This window comes from Mauremys mutica, chromosome 14 (genome assembly GCF_020497125.1).
Source record: "Mauremys mutica isolate MM-2020 ecotype Southern chromosome 14, ASM2049712v1, whole genome shotgun sequence".
NCBI lineage: Eukaryota > Metazoa > Chordata > Testudines > Geoemydidae > Mauremys > Mauremys mutica.
The window spans coordinates 20,156,204-20,176,121 of NC_059085.1; the positions used below are offsets into that span (position 1 = coordinate 20,156,204).

At 41.7% G+C, this 19,918-nt stretch overlaps 1 protein-coding gene across 1 annotated transcript in view; it reads right to left on the reverse strand.

The window, feature by feature from the left end:
- ADCY7 (adenylate cyclase 7) overlaps positions 1–19,918 on the reverse strand; it is a 124,666-nt gene that overhangs the window by 30,130 nt on the left and 74,618 nt on the right. The window contains exons 5-9 of the mRNA XM_044987589.1: positions 14,596–14,745; positions 9,127–9,275; positions 8,461–8,572; positions 5,976–6,103; positions 4,074–4,232 (exon numbers count right to left, since the gene is read on the reverse strand). Of these exons, the coding sequence (XP_044843524.1) occupies positions 4,074–4,232; positions 5,976–6,103; positions 8,461–8,572; positions 9,127–9,275; positions 14,596–14,745 (698 nt within the window). The remainder of the gene's footprint in view (positions 1–4,073; positions 4,233–5,975; positions 6,104–8,460; positions 8,573–9,126; positions 9,276–14,595; positions 14,746–19,918) is intronic.

The following is a 19,918-nucleotide window of genomic DNA, read 5'->3' on the forward strand; positions in this document are numbered from 1 at the left end:
CCCTTTCTATAGAATTGCTCAATAAAAGACATTCCGAATAATTAAATGTGTTAATATAACAACAATAATGATCCTTTCACTTATATGCTTCTCTGTAGCTATAGATTTACCCTATTTTATAGATGGAGTAATTTAGGCAGAGAGAGGTTAAATAATCTGCCCAAGGTCACACAATGCATCAACTACAGAGCTGGGAAGAGAATCCAGTCACTGACTTTAAAATGGAATTTGTGAGAGAGTACAGCAAGAAATAGGTTAATGGCAGCTCCCCACTCCCTTTCCCTGCACATGTGCTCCATGGAAGGGTCGGAGACTGCTGACCAATCAGATTTCCCAGGAGGAAAGGTAGCTCTTTTGGAGTCAATAGTTGAGAATGCCTTGGAGCAGGATGGGCTGAACCCCCGTCTTGGCTGCATCCAAAGTGACTGGAGATGTTTCTGTTTTGTTTACTGTTTTGTTTACTGGCAACTGGTTTACGAGATTATTTTGTTGCAATTCTTACCTCAGCTTTAACCAGCCTAAGAGGACTTTCTAAAATGAAATTTTATAAGATGCCCTAATCATTATTATTTGTGTCCAGTAACAACTGTAAAATGCTAGGTGACACCCCAAAATTAACCAGGGCTTATTTAGAGACAGTCTCTCATTCAGCAAATTCTTTAGGGATTTCCAATATACTAGAACCATTCAAATGCAACCTCTGTTAGACAGTATCTTGATTCAAGAGTTTGCTCAGCTGCATATTATGATTAACAGCAAAAGATGCTTTTTTTAAGCCTACACAATAAATGCAGCACACTTCAGACCTTGATGCAAGCATGTCTTCTCTCCTTCACTTAAACTCCCATTGCAGAGTAAACATCAGTACCATAAAGGATATATTGTTTATAAGATTACAATCATCAGGTCACAACAAGAGCTTGTCATAAAAAAAAGTTTTTCTAAATATTTAGAAACAAAAAAGGGAATATTTTGACAATTTCTGAAATGATTAAAGGAGCTTTATTTGCTCATGGACGTTACTTGAGCCTCACTGAAAAAGGGACAGGTATATAATGAAAACTGCTGCCTCAATGCCATTTTTGGTCATTTTCAGATGAGGGTAAATATACTGTCCCCTCCTCACTCAGCCTTGAAGGTAAACAGGTTACTCGCAGTAAGGATTGCAGGGCTGGGCCTAAACTAGTAAATGTTGCTTAAGTCAGCCTGTTCTTCAGATGAACAAAGAAAGCTATTAAGTTAAATTACAACAAGAGTGACATTTCAAAGGTTACAGTAAAACACTTTCTGATCTTTCAGACACATGCAGAAATGACCATCAGTAACCAGCTCAGCAACACCAAATACTTTAAAAAAAGCAAAGAATCCTGTGGCACCTTATAGACTAACAGATGTTTTTGCAGCATGAGCTTTCGTGGGTGAATACCCACTTCTTCGTGTATTCACCCACGAAAGCTCATGCTGCAAAAACATCTGTTAGTCTATAAGGTGCCACAGGATTCTTTGCTGCTTCTACAGAACCACACTAACACGGCTACCCCTCTGATACTTTAAAAAAAATTATTCAGATGCACAGAAAAGAAGTGAGGTCACATTACTATAGTACAAATAACTCTGCTCTAGATCAGAAGCTCAGCCATTTTTCTATGGAAAGGTATTTGGGTGCACATCAATAAAATTTCACTACTAAACTGAATACACCTGCAGATCATTTACAATGTCTATTACATTGTAGCGAGAAAAAAAATCAGATGGCAAAACAAAGAAACACCACACCTTACAGTAAAATGAACAAACATGGTCAGTTTTGCATATCATTCTGTTATAGTGTGAGGTTTTCCACAGTGCTCAATATCTGCCTGACTGCTCCCAATGAAATAAAACTTCCATTGACTGCACTGACAGCAAACTTAGCCAACACTGTGTGCTTATGGGAATCTCACCTATGCTGTATTTTTTTCACAGGAGCTGTGTAACAAGCAGCCTCTCTGTGAGGCCACACCATAACCCCGTGACACAAAATGTCTCCTTCTGTCAAGCAGTGTAAATTTTGAACCCAATGACGACCCAGTGCTAAGCAGTGTAGAAAATGCAGTATTACACCGTGCTGTTTCAGCACAGGCAGGCCAACCTAAACCAGTCATAATATTTAACAGAGAGTTAAACATAAGTATGTAGAAGGGAACAGAGCCATCAAAGCTTTATAATGTGGTTATGGTCCTAACATTGACTGTAAAAATGCACCTTCTGATTCCCTCACTGTATTCAGAGTCATGGCTAGCTCGCTTCACAGGCCAAAAAAAAAAAAAAAACACCTTTACAATTCTGTACCCCTGTTAACACTGCAGAGTCAACACAGCACACAAGCAGTGTGCTCGATTCTACTGTGGCTGGCATGTCACCACCACAACTGGTAACCGATCTGTAATCACTCAGGTAGGTGGTAACAAGGAACCACCCCTCAAGACCAAGCTGTGCCTTCAGGGTTTAAATAGCAATCATAGATTTATATAATTGCCACTCCACAAAACATTGTTAGATTTACACAGGCTATGAAAGCCCCCAAAAAATTACAGAATCATTTGGGGTGGAAGAGGGAACAGATAGAATCAACTTCCTTGCTCCTGTACAGGCTGGAAAAAAAACCCAGGTTTCTTTGCTAAATCCTGTCCATAGAGCTCTTTCTCTCTTTGAAAGCAGCATCTATAAAGTATCATGTTGTGAGATAACGCTGTAAATTACAAAACTAAAACCCCATGAGTGTATCTCTAGATTACACATGAGCATCTGACTCAAGGTAATAAAACTGCTGTTCTAATCCATTTTAGACAGAGTCAGCATCGTTCATTGGCTAGGACACTGGCTGAGAGCCAGGAAACCAGGCTTTCATTTCTAGCCCTGCCACTCACCTGCTGTGTAGTTTGGACAGGTCACTGCACTTCCTCATGCCTTTGTTCCCTCTTCAATATCAGTTTATCTCGTCTGTTTAGACTTTAAACTCTTTTGGGCAGGGCATGTCTTTTACTACACATAAGTACAGAGCCCAGCACAAAGGGGTCCCGCCCTCAGTTGGGGCATTTAGGTACTATTGTAATTCAAATAGTTAATAATATGAGTGTGTGCAAGCCCAGGACATCTTTATTTGTTTTGTTTTATTTTTTAAAACAGCATTTGGGGTATTTTATAATCAGAATTTCAAATATTACATATACTGGAACACAGAAAAACACTAAGTTGCTATTCTTTCTGAATAAGGGAAATACTAAACAGTTGTGTTTTAAAGAATATTTACATTTCATGTTATTTTTAGTAAGTATCTAAGATAGGCATCTTGAACCAATGGATAGAGCACTGCATTAGGAGTCAGGAGGCCTATGTTCTATTCCCAAATTCCATACTGCCCTGCTGTGTGACGTCAGGCAGATCACTTTACACCTCTGCCTCAGTTTCCCCACTATAAAAATACATAAACATGCTTACTACCTTCCTTTGTAAAGTGCTTTGTGATCTATAGATAGAAAGAGCTATTATTATTATTATTATTATTATTATTGACAAACTACACACAAACCTACTGTTTATACATCATAAGGCTGCATTTTTATCTTGGTTTTCTGGAACTCTCTCTAAATAAATGTATCACTCACACTTCATTTAAATCATCAGTAGAAACACTAAGTATACAGCCTTCTATTGCCTACAGAAGCTGTGTATGTGTTTTCATCTAAATTTACAAATACAGATACAATATATCTTTATGTACAACTTGAATCAAGTCAGTCAGCATACAATAAAACAGTTTCAGAGATGCAAGGAAGGTCAAGAGCTATATGAGAAGCATTCACTCACATAAGATCAGAGTTCTATGGATCAGGTGAGAAATCATCAAGAGACAAACATTTTTCACAGTAGAAGTGGACAGACATTTTTGCCCATTTCAAACCTTCATTGATTAAAATAAATGCAGCAGCACAGTTATGGATTCCAGGCCCAACACAATATAATGAAATATTGAAATAATATAAAAACTATCATTGTGGAACTGAAGCAGCAGCCAAAACAAATGTTCTTACCCAGGTATTCCTGAGGATTCCATACGATTAGCTAAGGAAACATCATGAGACCACACATCATACTGCCATTTCCGGAGTCCAATCACGCCACAAAGTACATTCCCAGAATGGATACCAACTCTCATACTGATGTCCACTCCAGTGGCTTCTTTCACTTGTCTTAGGGGGGAAGGGGAAGAGGGGAGAGAAATCAGAAGATAAGCTATCTGCCCCACATATATACATTACTTACTGAGGTTCGATTTCCTCCACTCACTAAAAAGCAGATGTGAAACTTAGAATTGCTGAAGACAGGAGGGGGAAAAATGTGGTGATTTATTAAAAGTATCCAAAGATTTTATGGAGACTTCCTCTGATTTGTGCATCTGAAGCTTTTCTAATTTTATTGCATAGAATAATACCGTTACTTTGGTCTCCCAAATAAAGGGTAAACAAATGGATTGATTCTCAGCTCATGGCACAGCGATTCAGCGCAGCAATTAAGATTAGAATACACACAAGGCTCAGTTTCATAATGAAAAGAAACATGAACTTAGGATGGGACTGTCAAAGCTATAGGAAGTGGTCTAACTCTCCTCCTACTGAAGTCAATGGGTACAAAGTTAGGCCAACTTTTGGCTATCCCTTGGCACTGTCACAGCTAAAATTTACAAGAAAGGAGAATTAAATCCTAGGAATTTAAATGCAATTTACACACAAACAAACCATTTTTGTGTTATTTGGATGTTAGGCTGCAGCTAGAGTTTAAATGTTGTGAAGTGTTCTTAAATACATGTCCTTTCTAATCATGCTAGGGTTAATAGAGGTTGTAGGTGGTCTCATGGCAGTATTTGAAAGAGTTGGCAGTAACTTCAGTTGTCCTAGCCAACTTTGTTCTCTTTAATATAAGCAACAACATAGCTTAATTACCTTCACCACTGAAATTTAAGCCTGAACATGAGATGATGCTGGAATGTAATAAGCAGTCAATCCATTCAAACTGTGTAACCTTAGAATGAAACATTACAGAATCCCACATTATTGTGGGGATGGAACCATACCTTTGCATTACCACCTTGACACCTGACCTTGCACTCCTTGTGCACCCAAATCTGCATTCCTTCTGCACACAAGGAATGCAAGACTAGGCCTGGTACACTACCCTCTTCTCCTCCTCAATACATTTTGTGTGCTAAGCAATAGAAATAATAAAAGGGTGGTGACTGCTCCTAGATATGTGGAAACAACTTTTTGTAAACAAAAAAACAAAACAAAAAAAGGCTTGTCTACACAGCATTGTCAAAGTGCATTAGACAGGTGTGATTTGTAGTGCACAACACATCAGAGTGCTTTAACTGCTCTGTGTAGATCCTGCTTGCATGCTCTAAAAGGTGTCTAGTTCATGTTAATGTAGACCCTCCAGCAGGGCCTACATGGGGCAGTTTACAACAGGTCAGAGGGCTTTATAAATTACACCTCTCCGATGCACTTTACTGCACTAGGCAGACAAGCCCAAAGGAATACTAACACCATCAAGCAGACTTCACAATTTTTGATTTTATGGATTTATGATAAATCATGAATAACTAAAAATAATACATTGGCCTCAAAGTATTTCATTCAGCATTTTATTCTCTTCCGATTTATCTCCTTTCTACATAAGCCATGGAGACCCATGATGTTCTGCTCTCATAATACATATTTTGTTCATAGAAAAGAGGCTGGAGCCATTCTGACGTGACACATGCAAAATGAAATAGCATAAGTGATACAATAGTTAGTGAATGCATTCTAGACTGTCCACACAAAAGACTAAGAATGATCTCCCCCCCCCCAAAAAAAATCCCAGCCCTACGTTTCTAAGGTGCTTGTTTATTTTCTAAGTGTCTATAAGTTAAAAAGTCCTTTTTACACAATACATACTTTATAGCTTCACACATGTCAAGTCCCATTTTCACACAGTTCCGGGCATGAACCGGTAAGGACACAGGTAGGCCTGAGACACAGTAATAACAGTCTCCCAAAATTTTTATTCTCATGCATTCATTTTCCTGCAAAATAAAGAGAAAGAAACATAACAGGAAAAAAGCACTGCTTATATGCATCAGTACGTACCCAAAGTACATGACATAGGAGACATCACTTGTCAATGTCATTTTGAGAAAAGTTAGGCCCCATTTAATCCTGGTTGAAGCAACAAAACAGTTTCCCTCCTTCTACATTCATAACCCAAAAGGGTTTGTTAGTGATGTTTCTTGTTACCTGCTTCACTCCTGAGTGTTACCGAAACCAAAAATCAAATTAAACCAGAAAGAAGTCAGTGAAATGGCTTTATTACTTATGGGGCTACTCCAATTACGTAGTCCTGCATAATTGTCATGGAATTTACCACCAGATGGACAAAATCTGCTTGTCTGCCATTTTACCATAGTTTTTCATAAATTGGAAGCCAACAATAAATTACTTGCCCTGACTGAAGCATTTTGCAAGGCTGCTCTAGTGGATAAAGCACTGTGTGTTGTCACCAGACCTGCCAAGGCTTGGGGAAGGAACCAGGGGTCTGGATATTCAGCCCAACAGTTTACTGAGGATGTTTTCAGTTGCCTGAAGAGAGAAGCCAGCATGAACCACAATTTTGATACTTCTAGCAATAGAGCAGCAATGCAATTTCACAAGAGAATGCCTGCCTGCCAACTGCAGGATGGAAAGGGACAGTTACCTGTTCCATAATTGGCATTCTTCGAGATGTGTTGCTCGTGTCTATTCAACAGTAAGTGTTTAACAGCAGCATAATCCCCTATTCTAGAATTTACAACTTCTCCTGCTTACTTCTCGGAAAGCTCTAGAACATTACAAACTAAATGAGATGTTTCCAACCGCATTAAATTCTTCTAACTATGCTTCAGTTAGTTACCTATACCCAAATATGCTCAGTTTATAAATCAAACCACAATCTCTAAAAAAAATCAAGGATTGGGAGTTCTGAAAGCCAGGCTTTGTTCTTTCCTTATTCTTCATCAACAATAAATTTCTAGAACCAGAACTTGGCTGGCATTTACTTCTTGTACGTTACAGGACAAAATAAAATACAACTTACTCTTTTGAAGCTATGTTAGCTCCATAACACTGACAATAGGAAATCATTAGACAGACTCAACAGCTTTCCACTCAGTCCAGGACAAGAAGATGCAAGTGGCACAGCTTTAAAGGAGTTGCCAGAGTTAGCTGAATAGCAGACCAGGGAGGTGCCAGAGCTAGCCAGGAACATAGCAGTTCCTAGGCACATTAAGCTCATTCTATGCTACAGTTTTAAGTTCTGGTCATCAGGACATTTGATAAACACCTCTTTATTTACAGACATGATTATCAACTATGCAAGTTAGGGCAAGAAGTCATTTGCATACATTCTCCAGATTTCTGAGCCTTCAGTTTTAATAGGGATGTTCTTGCTGGACACTGCAATCCACATTTTATAATTTGTTCCGTATCTATCATAGGTACAGACAGAAAGTAATTTTGAGAACACTGGCAGACAGCCCATACCATCACAAGCAGTATTTTTACCAACATAGTTTCCCCTTTAGCTATATTAATTTGACGTTTTTGGCACAATATTCAAAGATAGATTGTTCTGAAATTCTTTACCCATTTGCTTCATAAAAGTGTATCAAAAGCAGATGTTACAATGATTCATTCTGCCAGCCTAAGGTCAAACTGTATATACGCAAATGACTAATTACAGAGAAAACAGGACAAAATATTCTATAATGTAACTCAATCACTACATTATACTGCAAATATAATTCCATTCTAAAAAAAATTAATCAAATAGCACAAACCCCTTTTTCATGCTACATGGTCTCTGGCATGGTTTTATATTGTACAGTTCCCAATGTTTAAATTTTACACATTGCTGTAGTACATAACTAAAATATCCCAATAGTTTGCACTTCATACAGTGTTCTTTAAAGGACTTCAAAGCATTTTAGACGTGTTAAGGAATTCAGCATCGCAACACCCTGTGAGGTATTGCAGATGAGTATTACTGCTCCCATTTTCCCGGTGGGTAAACCGAAACACAAAGAGTTAGGGAACTCACCTAGAGACCCAAAGTGATTCAGTAGAAGAGCTGAAAGTAAAATCCCAGCGAACCAGCCTGGTTTTATAACCCTCCTCCTGCCACTCAAATAGCTTTCCTGGTTCTTTTAGAGATTTTTAAATCAATTTTGCCTTTTGCTGGGATTTTTACTAGCAGGTCAGGCAGAATCTCCAATGGATACTTCCTACCCTGCGTTTTGCATCTGCCAGACTTCCCAAATGCAGGAGAACTGACTCCCAGGAGCTTGGAGTTAGTTGTTTTCTAACAGTGGCATTTACCCCCATTCACATAATGAAGAGCAACACCTACCTTTGCAATTTGATCAAACTTCCCAAAGAGCTCATTCAGCATCACTACCAGCTCCTTTGGAGAGCAGTCGCTAGCCAGACGAGTGAATCCTACAATGTCTGCATACAGGATGCTGGACAAGGACACACTATTTAGTCACATTTTAATTATCTTTGTTTTCTAACACAAATATGGACATTTAATTGCACTGTGGTTCAATAGTCAAGATCTCTAACAGAGCACCTCTCTCTCTCTCTTTGGAAATCAACTACAGAAGTGACTTAATGGGCAATGTGTTTGGGTTTGTTTTTATTTAAGTTTAAAATACAACATGCTAGTCTAGGGCACACAGTCTTCAAACAAGCTCGCTTTTGCATGAAAACACACAAAAAAACCTTGACTTTAAACAACCCAGTATGTGGATTTGGACAAGTAAAGAGGGTAATTAATGGGTTTTTTTTTACCATTGCAATGAAAAAAAGAAATCCCCAATCTGGCAAAATAACTTCAAACCAGTTCTCTTCTCTCCTCTCACCTTGGCAGATGTGCTCAGAGCATCTGAACATAAACTCTTCATTCAACCTGTCTGATCCCAGCCATGACACTTCTTACCATCAGTAAATAGACCAAGTATTAAAAGACAGAAGCATGTCTTAATATAACCATTTGTCCAGTTTCTTTACTTACCTAACATTCTGATGTCTTTTCACATACAGACTATGGAAGTTTTTATCATGCATTTGCCTATCATCATTGGTTTCCTTCAGTCGCTCTATGATGGCTAGTTTCATTCCCATTGAGATATGAGCCGGCAGTATAGATAAAAGCAAGCTTTCCTAAGAAGAAAAAAAGTTTGAATAATGTAAAGTTATTTGAAATGCCATGTTAGGAATCTCAGTGTTTTAGAAAATTATTGGGGGAAGATAAAAAAGAAAAGAAGTCTCCTTATTCAGCAGTTTCTGATTGTTGCAGCTCCGGCTTTCAATAAAGGATTCTTTTTTCTGCTCTCAACATGAGAGTTATGGGTGTATGCATTATTTTTTAAAATATTACATGCACCTCAGTTTACCAGTTTGATATTATCCTGTCTGAAGGCAACAAAGGGGGCTGTACAAGGAAGCAAACAGCAACTGAAACAATGACAAAGGTAAAGCCTTAAGGGAACAATGTGGGCAGCTATTAATTGGAGAACGCCCCTGCTTGGCTCCCTTCAGGTTAGCAAAGTCCACTCTTCCATCAATGGGTATACTAAAACCTTACAGATGCTGGCCTACACACGAAGGAGGGTTGAGTGAGCCATCAACATGCTGACAGAAAGAGACACAAACAGCAGCAAGCTATCTGTTTTTCCTAACTCAGAGATGGAGGTAACTGGGCTAAATGGAGCTTACCAAAACTAGCAAGGAAAAATTCAGGATAAGTAAGGGGATATGCATGTATAGGCCTTTTTTGTTTTATACGTTTGTTCTGTGTGCTTTGTACCTTTGGGTGAACAAATGCTTTGTTTTGAGAAAGCTGTTTCTGTGTCACTGCAAAGTTATTCTGTCACAGGCTTCTGGAGGAAAATGTCTTACAGCTACCGCTCACAGTTGGGCTTGTTCGGTGGCTGGCACAGTAGCGTCCACTGGGCCACAGTTGAAGGCAAGAGTTGAGACTAATTACCAAGCCGAGTCAGGTGCTAAGGTCAAGCTGGGCCAGGGTAAAAGGCAGGAGTTGGGAGCATAATGGGGCAAAAGGAGAGGTCTTTAGCAGTAGGAGGCTAGAGTCTGCATTGTTGCTCAGATGGTTCCCTAGGGCAGATTTCTTGTTTAAATAGTTGGAGTTGACCAATCAGGCAGCTGCAGGGTTCTGTCGCTCTTGTCTCTTCAGGCAGTACTTCCTGCTGTGCCTAACCTTGCAGTAATTTTTGTATGCTGCTCTGCCTGGCTCTCCAGTGGAGTCATCAGTTGCCAAGGACCCCACAACCCTGGAGTCTAGACCTGCAAATCCTTACACTGTTGGGTTAATACAGTTTGGAAGTGGGGCATAGGGGCTGCAGCCCAGAGAGCCAGTCCAGAGTGGTTGAACCACATGACTCTGCCCAGAGTGCAATGCAGGAAGCCAGGCCTATCACCTGAGGCATACACGCGAGACGGACTAAACAGGGTCTAAAGCACAGCTTGCCCAGTCAGTGTGAAACAAACATTCTTCTCTCAATTTTCTGCAGTCTCCCTCTTCTCAGCAGTCTTCCAGCATCTTTTGATAGAAGTTCAGACTCAAAAGCTCACTCTGTAGAAGGAATAGACTATAAAATATTCAAACCACCTGAATTCTCAGCACATGATGGGAAAAATTTAATTGCCTTCCTTGCTAGAGGAAGCATTTGATTAATTCAAATACTGGATAGGAGACTAAATAGAAAACTCTATTGCCAAAATGCTAATGCAACTTAAAAGAACTGAGTTACTCAAGGCTATTGAGGTAGAGCCTTTTAATTTTGGCAAGAATGGAATCCTTTCCTCAGAAATTACTAATGTTGCTTGGCTAACCGGAGATCAATAAAGCTTTGTCCCATGTACCCAAACAAACACATGTAATGAAATTACACCTCTGACCAGGGAAGAAGTGTCCGTGAACAAGAATAAAAGAAAAGCAGGAGTATCAGTGCTTTCAAGTCATCTGCTGCTCCCCGCAGAGGAATACTCTGAAGAGCTTACCTGGAATAAAAAGGATCATAAGATCCTTCAAAGAATGAGCACACTCAGAACTGATCCAAAATTCTTCTCCACAGACTGCAGAAATCCCTTTGCTGAAGCAATTAAAGGATGGATTTAAGTTAGCCTCCTTGGCCTGGTAGACCAAGGTCAATAGCCAGGAATTCTTACCACACCCCATCACTTTGAAAATATAGTTGAATTTCAATAAAATATTGATTTCCTTTTAAAAATGAGAAAATACAGCAGATGATGGAAAGCCACAGCAGTGTGAGTTTAGGAGACTGACAAATGGTTCTGGGTACCAATGTGTAGCCTGTGCAGGGAGCAGGATTTTCTCTCTCTCACGTACAACATTGCATAATTAGTTATGTGTATGTCGTCAGTATGGGTGGGGGGAAAGGTCACCTGATTTCTGAAGCCGTGCAGGAGGATTAGACAGAAATATGGTTTGATCTTGTTATGGAGAAACCTACATTCCACTGCCTGCTCAAGGAAAAAGAAGTCAAAGTCTCCCTCCCCTTCCCTGGTATTTTAAGAGACTTGAGGTTAGTGAACAATTAGGGTGACAACAGAGCCCTAAGAACATAATAAGAACATAAGAACGGCCGTACCGGGTCAGACCAAAGGTCTATCCAGCCCAGTATCTGTCTACCGACAGTGGCCAATGCCAGGTGCCCCAGAGGGAGTGAACCTAACAGGCAATGATCAAGTGATCTCTCTCCTGCCATCCATCTCCATCCTCTGACAAACAGAGGCTAGGGACACCATTCCTTACCCATCCTGGCTAATAGCCATTTGTGGACTTAACCACCATGAATTTATCCAGTTCTCTTTTAAACACTGTTATAGTCCTAGCCTTCACAACATCCTCAGGTAAGGAGTTCCACAAGTTGACTGTGCGCTGCGTGAAGAACTTCCTTTTATTTGTTTTAAACCTGCTGCCTATTAATTTCATTTGATGACCCCTAGTTCTTGTATTATGGGAATAAGTAAATAACTTTTCCTTATCCACTTTCTCCACACCACTCATGATTTTATATACACCTCTATCATATCCCCCCTTAGTCTCCTCTTTTCCAAACTGAAGAGTCCTACCCTCTCCAAACCCCTAATCATTTTAGTTGCCCTTTTCTGAACCTTTTCTAGTGCCAGTATATCTTTTTTGAGGAGAGGAGACCACATCTGTACACAGTATTCGAGATGTGGGCGTACCATGGATTATATAAGGGCAATAATACCGTATATTCTCAGTCTTATTCTCTATCCCCTTTTTAATGATTCCTAACATCCTGTTTGCTTTTTTGACCGCCTCTGCACACTGCGTGGACATCTTCAGAGAACTGTCCACAATGACTCCAAGATCTTTTTCCTGACTCATTGTAGCTAAATTAGCCCCCATCATATTGTATGTATAGTTGGGGTTATTTTTTCCCAATGTGCATTACTTTACATTTATCCACATTAAATTTCATTTGCCATTTTGTTGCCCAATCACTTAGTTTTGTGAGATCTTTTTGAAGTTCTTCGCAATCTGCTTTGGTCTTAACTATCTTGAGCAGTTTTAGTATCATCTGCAAACTATGCCACCTCACTTTTTCCCCTTTCCCTGCTGAACATGACAGAATAGTTCTTTAGTGTGAGATAATGTGACTTTACAGGTCGGTGTTATTTTTTCAGAAATTAAATTGCCCTTCTCACATCTTCCTGGTTGGTGGGGCAAGGAAAATGGAAAGCTGGGAGTCTGACAAACAATGTAGGTGGCGAGGGAAACTATATATAGCCTGCAAGACAGCTGGCTTTCAAGTAGGGCGCCAGGACAAAAAAAAAGAAAAAAGAAAAAGAAAAATGCAAGTTACCATAGCAGGATCAGTCCAGGGGGTTACAGAAAACTTGATACTAGTGCAAGCTGATTAGATGCTTCCCTAGCTGCTATCTGTGAAAAAAATTAGCATTCATATCAAGATTTTTTTTAAGGGCTTTGGCATCTCATCTGGTAAGACAGGCAATAGAGGGCAGACTGGACACTAGTAATGTGGTGTCATCTTTCCCATTCAGTCTTTTCAGCCTTCTCCTTTTAGCTCATAATTTATGAGTTGAGATCACCATACACATGCAGCATTCTAGATCAGCAGTTCTCAATATTTTCCATACTGGGACCTTCCCTTCCACTTAGCAATATGGGAAAGGCAGGATAGTTGTGACCTCAAGATAACTGTCTGCAACCCCCAGGAGGAAAACCCAAGTTTCTAGATCATTTGTTCTCACAAGCATTTAAAGAAACACCCCTACAATCCAACCCTTGCTATAACATTTCAAAAGGTTTTCTTCTTCTTCCCCCATCTGCAATTTCCAAACCCTCATTTTATCATGAAACACTGTTTGCAAAAATACCACTCGGGTGTGTTTTGTTAAAAATGAGTCAGCAGTGAACCCTCTTTGGATCAGTGTTTTCAGGATTGGCCTCACTGTATATGCAACAAACACAAAAACGTTATTAAGCAGCCTACAAGAGGGGAAAAGAAAGTGCACTATGTATAAGACTAACAGTCTGGCAATAATGGTCTTTGCTTGGTGAAGCAGCCAGAGGAGACTCCAACAGCTGAGTCTGGGTAAGTAAAATGGGCACGCCGAAGTAGGAACAAAAGAACCTTTATAGCAGCTGATCGAAGTAGAAAAACACCAAACCCAGGTAGAAATTTTTTTCTCTGCCTACCATGAGGGGTTGCTCCTGCTATTAGATCTTTACAGTAACTAGCCATCAATGCTAGCTTACGACTGAATTATACAAAATTACATCTTACATCAGTATGAATGTCAAGGTTTCATAGTGTTTAAACATTATTCACTTCTAACTATCAATGCCAAAGCAAGTAATTATTTGGCACTTACAAAATGTTGTCAGTATATTTATTTTACATAACACTGCAAAATTTTTGTTTACTTGGTTGGCTACTTTAAAAATATATTTCTATCTGTCTCTGCATTAGCAGAAGATGAACATCTTACTCTTTCCTGGAAGAGCACTTGCAAGATGACAGAATTTCAAACATCCAACATCTGCATAAAGAAGGCAGGATCATTGCTGAATTTAATTAAAAAGATTTCTCATCAATACAAATCTGAAGACTAAGACTTACTTTTCTTCCGAAATTCCTGAGATTATTTTACATTTTACTATTTTAGGGAAACAGGTAAATGATTGATAATCAATTTCTGATTTCAAATACTATGTCTAATACTGTACAGATTTGTCATTTTTTACTAAGACATAAGACATAAAGAAGCTTTCTCCCTTTAATTTCCCCTCTCTATTGTCAATGGCACAGTTGTTTTTGACATTAGGTGGTTTTCATAGGAATTGAATCAAGCCTTTCAGTGTGCATTAGTCACAAACTTAGAAAAAAAGACACACATCACCCAAAGAAAACACATAACTCATGTAATAGAGGCTTTTACTCACTTGTTGCCTCTTTTCAATCTTCAGTTTCATTCGGACTTGAATGCACTTTAAAGTGTATCTGTACAAATCCCATGAAGCATCTTGCATCCGATGCTTGTGAAATGCACCCATCAGGTTACCACAAAGAAAAATTACAGCATTTGCAAGTAACTGCAAGAGAAGAAAAATATACAAGTGCTGCAGAAGAGTTTGATTCATATTCTATACTGAAGTAACTTAAAATGTTTTTGTCCAGAACATAAGAAAAAGCTCAAGTTTTCCTCATCCTTTCATACAAGCAAACCACCACCAAACTTTGTGTTAGTCAACGTGTGTGTGTTAAACAGATGCTAACTCAATAACATGAGTGCTTCTATTTAACGCACTCATATTGAAACACAAGAGGGATTTAGTCACATTAGTTAAGGCCCATGCTTGCAGACATGTGCCTGCCATTGGGGCACGTGTTCCCAATATGATGAAGTTGTGAAAAAGGCATATCTGATCCTAGGATGTGTCAGGCAAGGCATTTCCAGAGAGAGGTATTAATGCCATTGTACAAGGCACTGATAAGACTTCATTTACAATACTAAAATGTGTACAATTCTGATCACCCATGTTAGAAGCTGGACAAATGCAGAGAAGAACTCCTAGGATGGTTAGGGGAATGGAGGGCCTATTTTATGAGAGGAGACTGGAAGACTATAGCTTCTTCAACCTCACAAAAAAGATGGCTAACAGAGGGATATGATTACTCTCTCTAAGTACATCACAGGGGTAAACACCTGGGAGGGCGAAGAGCTATCTAAGTCAAAGGGCAAAGTTATCAGAGAAGCAAACAAGTATAAACTGACCAGGAACAAATTCAGGCTGGGAATTAGAAGAACGTTTCTAATCATCAGCGGTGAGAGGTTCTGGAACAGCTTGGGGGCTAACTTCATTAGTTGTGAGAGAGCTGGACAATTGTTGAGTGCAATTGTAGGACAGGGTTACTCGGAATAGTAGAGGGCAGGCAGCCCTGGGGATCACTTCCAGTTTATATCTTATATTCCTAAAAGCTCATGCTTCAAGCTTTCAGCTAACCACTGCAAGGATCAGGCACGGATTTCCCTATACCCACAATGCACTCTGGAGGGGGAAGAGTTGGTCTCTTTCCTCTAAAGCATCAACAATGGCCCTGACTGGGGATGGGATATCAGGCAGAGCAAGCCTGGGCTCCGAGGTGGCACCGGGCATTCGCTCTCTCAGCTGCACGGCTGGCTGGTTCTTGCTGACATGCTCACTGTTCGCCACATGTGGGGTTGGGAAGGAATTTCCCTGAGGTGAGACGGGCAGTAGTAACCTTGCAGCACCTTGGTCTTCCCCAGTAGTGTGGGGGTGCAGGTCTCTTGCCAGCATGATCTGGGTGTATCTCAATCATTTCCCTGGCATTGCAGGGGCCTCAGACGGGCATTCTCTCCCTGTGGCACATGCTAGTCTAGTCTCCTGCAGGCTGTAGTACTTTGGTCTCATTTCAGTTGCTGGTGTAAGTGTGCAAGTGCTGGGTAGTGCTTGTGACCTGTGATATACAAGAGGTCAGACTAAATCAGGGTGGGCAAACTGCGGCCTGCAAGCTGTTTTAAGTCGGCCCACAAGCTCCCGCTGGGTGCTGGGTCAGGGGCCGCACCACACGGCTTGGCCCCACTCTGGTGCTCCAGCTGGGGCGCAGAGTCAAGGCCGCACCACACGGCTCCCGGAAGCCGCAGCATGGCCCCACTCCGGCTCCAATGGGAGCTGCAGGGGCGCTGCCTGCGGATGGGGCAGCGTGCAGAGCCGCCTGGTCACGTAGGAGCTGGAGAGGGGACATGCCACTGCTTCCGGAAGCTGCTTGAGGTAAGCAACATTCGGAGCCTGCACCCTTGAGCCTCTTCCCACGCCCCAACCCCCTGCCCCAGCCCTGATCCCCCCCCTGCTCTCCAAACCCCTCAATCTCAGCCCGGAGCACCCTCCTGTACCCCAAACTCCTCATCCCCAGCTCCACCCCAGAGCCTGCACCCCCAGCGGGAACCTGCACCCCTGCCCCAGCTCTGATCCCCCTCCCACCCTCCGAACCCCATGGTCCCAGCCCAGAGCACCCTCCAGCACCCCAAACCTCTCAGCCCCACCCCAGAGCCCGCACCCCCAACTAGAGACCTCACCCCCTCCCACACCGCAGCCCCAACTTTATGAGCATTCATGGCCCACCATACAATTTCTATTCCCCGATGTGGCCCTCAGGCCAAAAAGTTTGCCCACCCCTGGACTAGATGATCTGATGGTCCCTTCTGACTGTCAACTATGACTCTATGATTTAGGCATAGAAAACTCCATGGGCACATTCCTATGCCAGAAGTACATGCATGTATGAACATGCAAGTTACCACCATACACATGTATGTATTCATCAGACATGGACACACCTGAAACTGTTCAGAGTAGCTGGGTTCTTCTGTAAATGCACCTGGTAAGTGTTCAAACAAGGAGCGACTAATGCTACTGACTCATTGTGACAGCCGTGGCTCATTAACTCCTTTAACTTTGATTGACGAGAAGTGGAAGTCGCCCTTTTGAGAGATGACTCTAGGGTCTGGGTCTGAAAGGAACCCTGGGAAAAACAGCCAAGTCTAGGGGGGAGGGATTGGGCTGGAATTTGTTTTTATATTTTGAGTTACCCCAGGGGTGCACCAGCCACTTCCCAGTGTGGGACCTCAGGTGGACCAGACAGAAAATGGAGTGGGCTGCTCTCCTCCTTGCCATGAGGCCCCTCCCTTCTCCACAGCCCTGCCCCCTGGCCTCGCTGGTTGGAAGCCAGAGCTGGGCAGTGTGGGGCACTGGCTGCTCGCAGCCAGCAAGAGCCGCCCAGGCTGGGGAACCAAAGCCCTCAGGGAGCAGCAACCTCTGGGGGCAGGGCCCAGGAGTCCAGGCTGGAGCAGGTCAGTCTGGGCCACTGTGGGGAACCCTAGACCCTCCATCTGCCCAGAGACACGGGCCAGGGGTGCTTTCAGGTATCCCAGCCCCCCGCCCAGGGTTTCTTCTCTGCTACTGGAGCTGGGCGCCAGGCCAGCAGCCACCTCTCTCTGCTCTGCCTTCAGAGATGGGCAGCAGAAGAATGGGAGACGCTATGGGGTGGCTACAGGGGATCTAAGCACATTTTGAGGTGGATATAGCCCTCGCAGCTCCCGTTTCCCACCACCACCCCGAGTTACCTGGTTAATAAAGCCAAACCTCAGGAAGCTGGCAAGTTTTGATCCAACACAGCGTGTTTGTTCACAGTGTTTAGGAGGGAGAGATATGGGGAGAAGGGCAAGAAAGTGCTACTGGCTCTCTGTCAGTCATACACGTAGGTGTACATGTCTGAAAATACATGCCCTGATTTCTTCATCTCAAATGAATCAGTCTCACAATACTAGGATACGCCTTCACCTAGGTCTACACTACAACTTATGTCGGCATAACTTATGTCGCTCAGGGGGGAGAATAAGTCATGCCCCTGAGTGACATCAATTACGCCATCATCACCAGTGTGCACAGTGCTGTGCCAGCGGGAGAGCGTCTCCCACCAACGTAGCTACTGGCGCTTGCAGGGGATGGAGTAGTTAAACTCTCTCCTGTCAGTTTAGAACAGCTACATCCAAGAGCTTACAGCAGCACAGCTGCATCGTTAAACTCTCTAGTGTAGCTGTGCCCTAAGTAACCAAAGCTCATGTGACAGGTTATAGCAGGTTTAATCCTTTCAGTATATGTACTCATCTAATTTTGTATCTTACTCCAAACTATAAACTAAGAGCTCTTCACAGTCTCCCAGCATGAACTGTATTTGCATGTCAACGAGCCCTTTCTAGGACAGGTGTTACCTGAACTCATTAAGTAATACCAGAGTGGTAATAATTTAAAATTATGTGTTTACCTGAATGGAAGGTACCAGGAAAAAATAAAGGAAATCACAGGTAAGTTTATTTTGGCAAAACATCTGAAGGTCAAGAGACCCTGTTTGAAAGGGGCATGATTTAATAACTGATAAAAGAAAATTAACCATGTCAAGTGGATGCATTTTTGATGAAGAATTAATAGGTACCATGACTCATGAAAAAGGCAATTACACTTTCAATTGTAACTACTAAAGATCAAAGAGGAACTGGCCTATCTAGGAGAATATTGAACTAACAGGAGCTAATAGACAAATCCATTTGATGGCAAGCTATAAGGTTGAAACTGGACCACATTTGCCTCTTGGACAAATGCAATCCAACTGATCGGGTTTGAAAAAAATCCATTAACCAAAGACAAGTGGGAAATGTTCCCCCCAAACTCCATGCTTGCAACAGAAAGCTAGGGCTAAAGCAATCATTTTTGCAGACTGCAAGCATCTTTGTTTTTTTTTTTAAATTGTCTAGCTTTTAAGGTTGTGAAATTAACCAAAGTTTGGTCAATCTTCACTGCTGCTATTCAGAAAAGTATGGGCAGCAGCCACACTATCAAGCATGTCTATTTTATTTTGTTACAATATGGGGAAGCTACAGGCTGCAGCCGATGCTGGCTATGGAATTATTCAAAGGGTGGAATCACCCAAAAAACCCAAAGAGGCCTTGTAAGGGCGGTGAAGCAACAGTAACTTTTTTCCTCATGTCTCCTTGTAGGGGAGAGGTAGAGCAGCAGAGGCCCCCACTTCACAGAAGACAGGGCGCCGCTGGGGTAAAGTAGCGAAGATCCCGAACATGAGACTTCTCAGATCTATCCAGTGTCATCCACACCAGCTAATAGTTCTGGAAGAGTACCTTCCAACTTCTGCTTCCTTCTAGCAGGTCTGTTTTTAATATTGACACAGAGTAGGGCAATACCCATGAGTTATGGCGGCAAGACTTTTTTCCTTGAAGCTAATTTTAAAATCTGAACATCCATCTATAAAGCCAAAACCTGAATTAGGTGTTTTTTTGTTTTGGCTACGGCAGTTGTATCAGGACCAAAAAAAAATAATTCTCCCTCTTTGCCCATCCCCCAAATGTTGCAGCTCTGAAGTGCTCTCTCTCTCTTTCTCTCAAATAATTTTAAAATCAGAAAAAGGCCAAGTTTTATAGTCTTTCCAAATAAGATTATACTATGGGGCCTGATCCTGCAAATCTCTGGAAGCGGCCCTTACTCATACAAGCAATCCCATAGAAGTCACTTACTTCAATAGGAAGCTCTTTGGGGCAGGGATTGTATTTTTGTTCTTGGTACATTGCCTTGCACAATTGGGTTCTGGTCTGTGACTGGGGCTTCCTAGGTGCTACCACAGTCCATATAACAAATACTAACTGTGTAAGAACATGCAGGATCAGGCCCATAG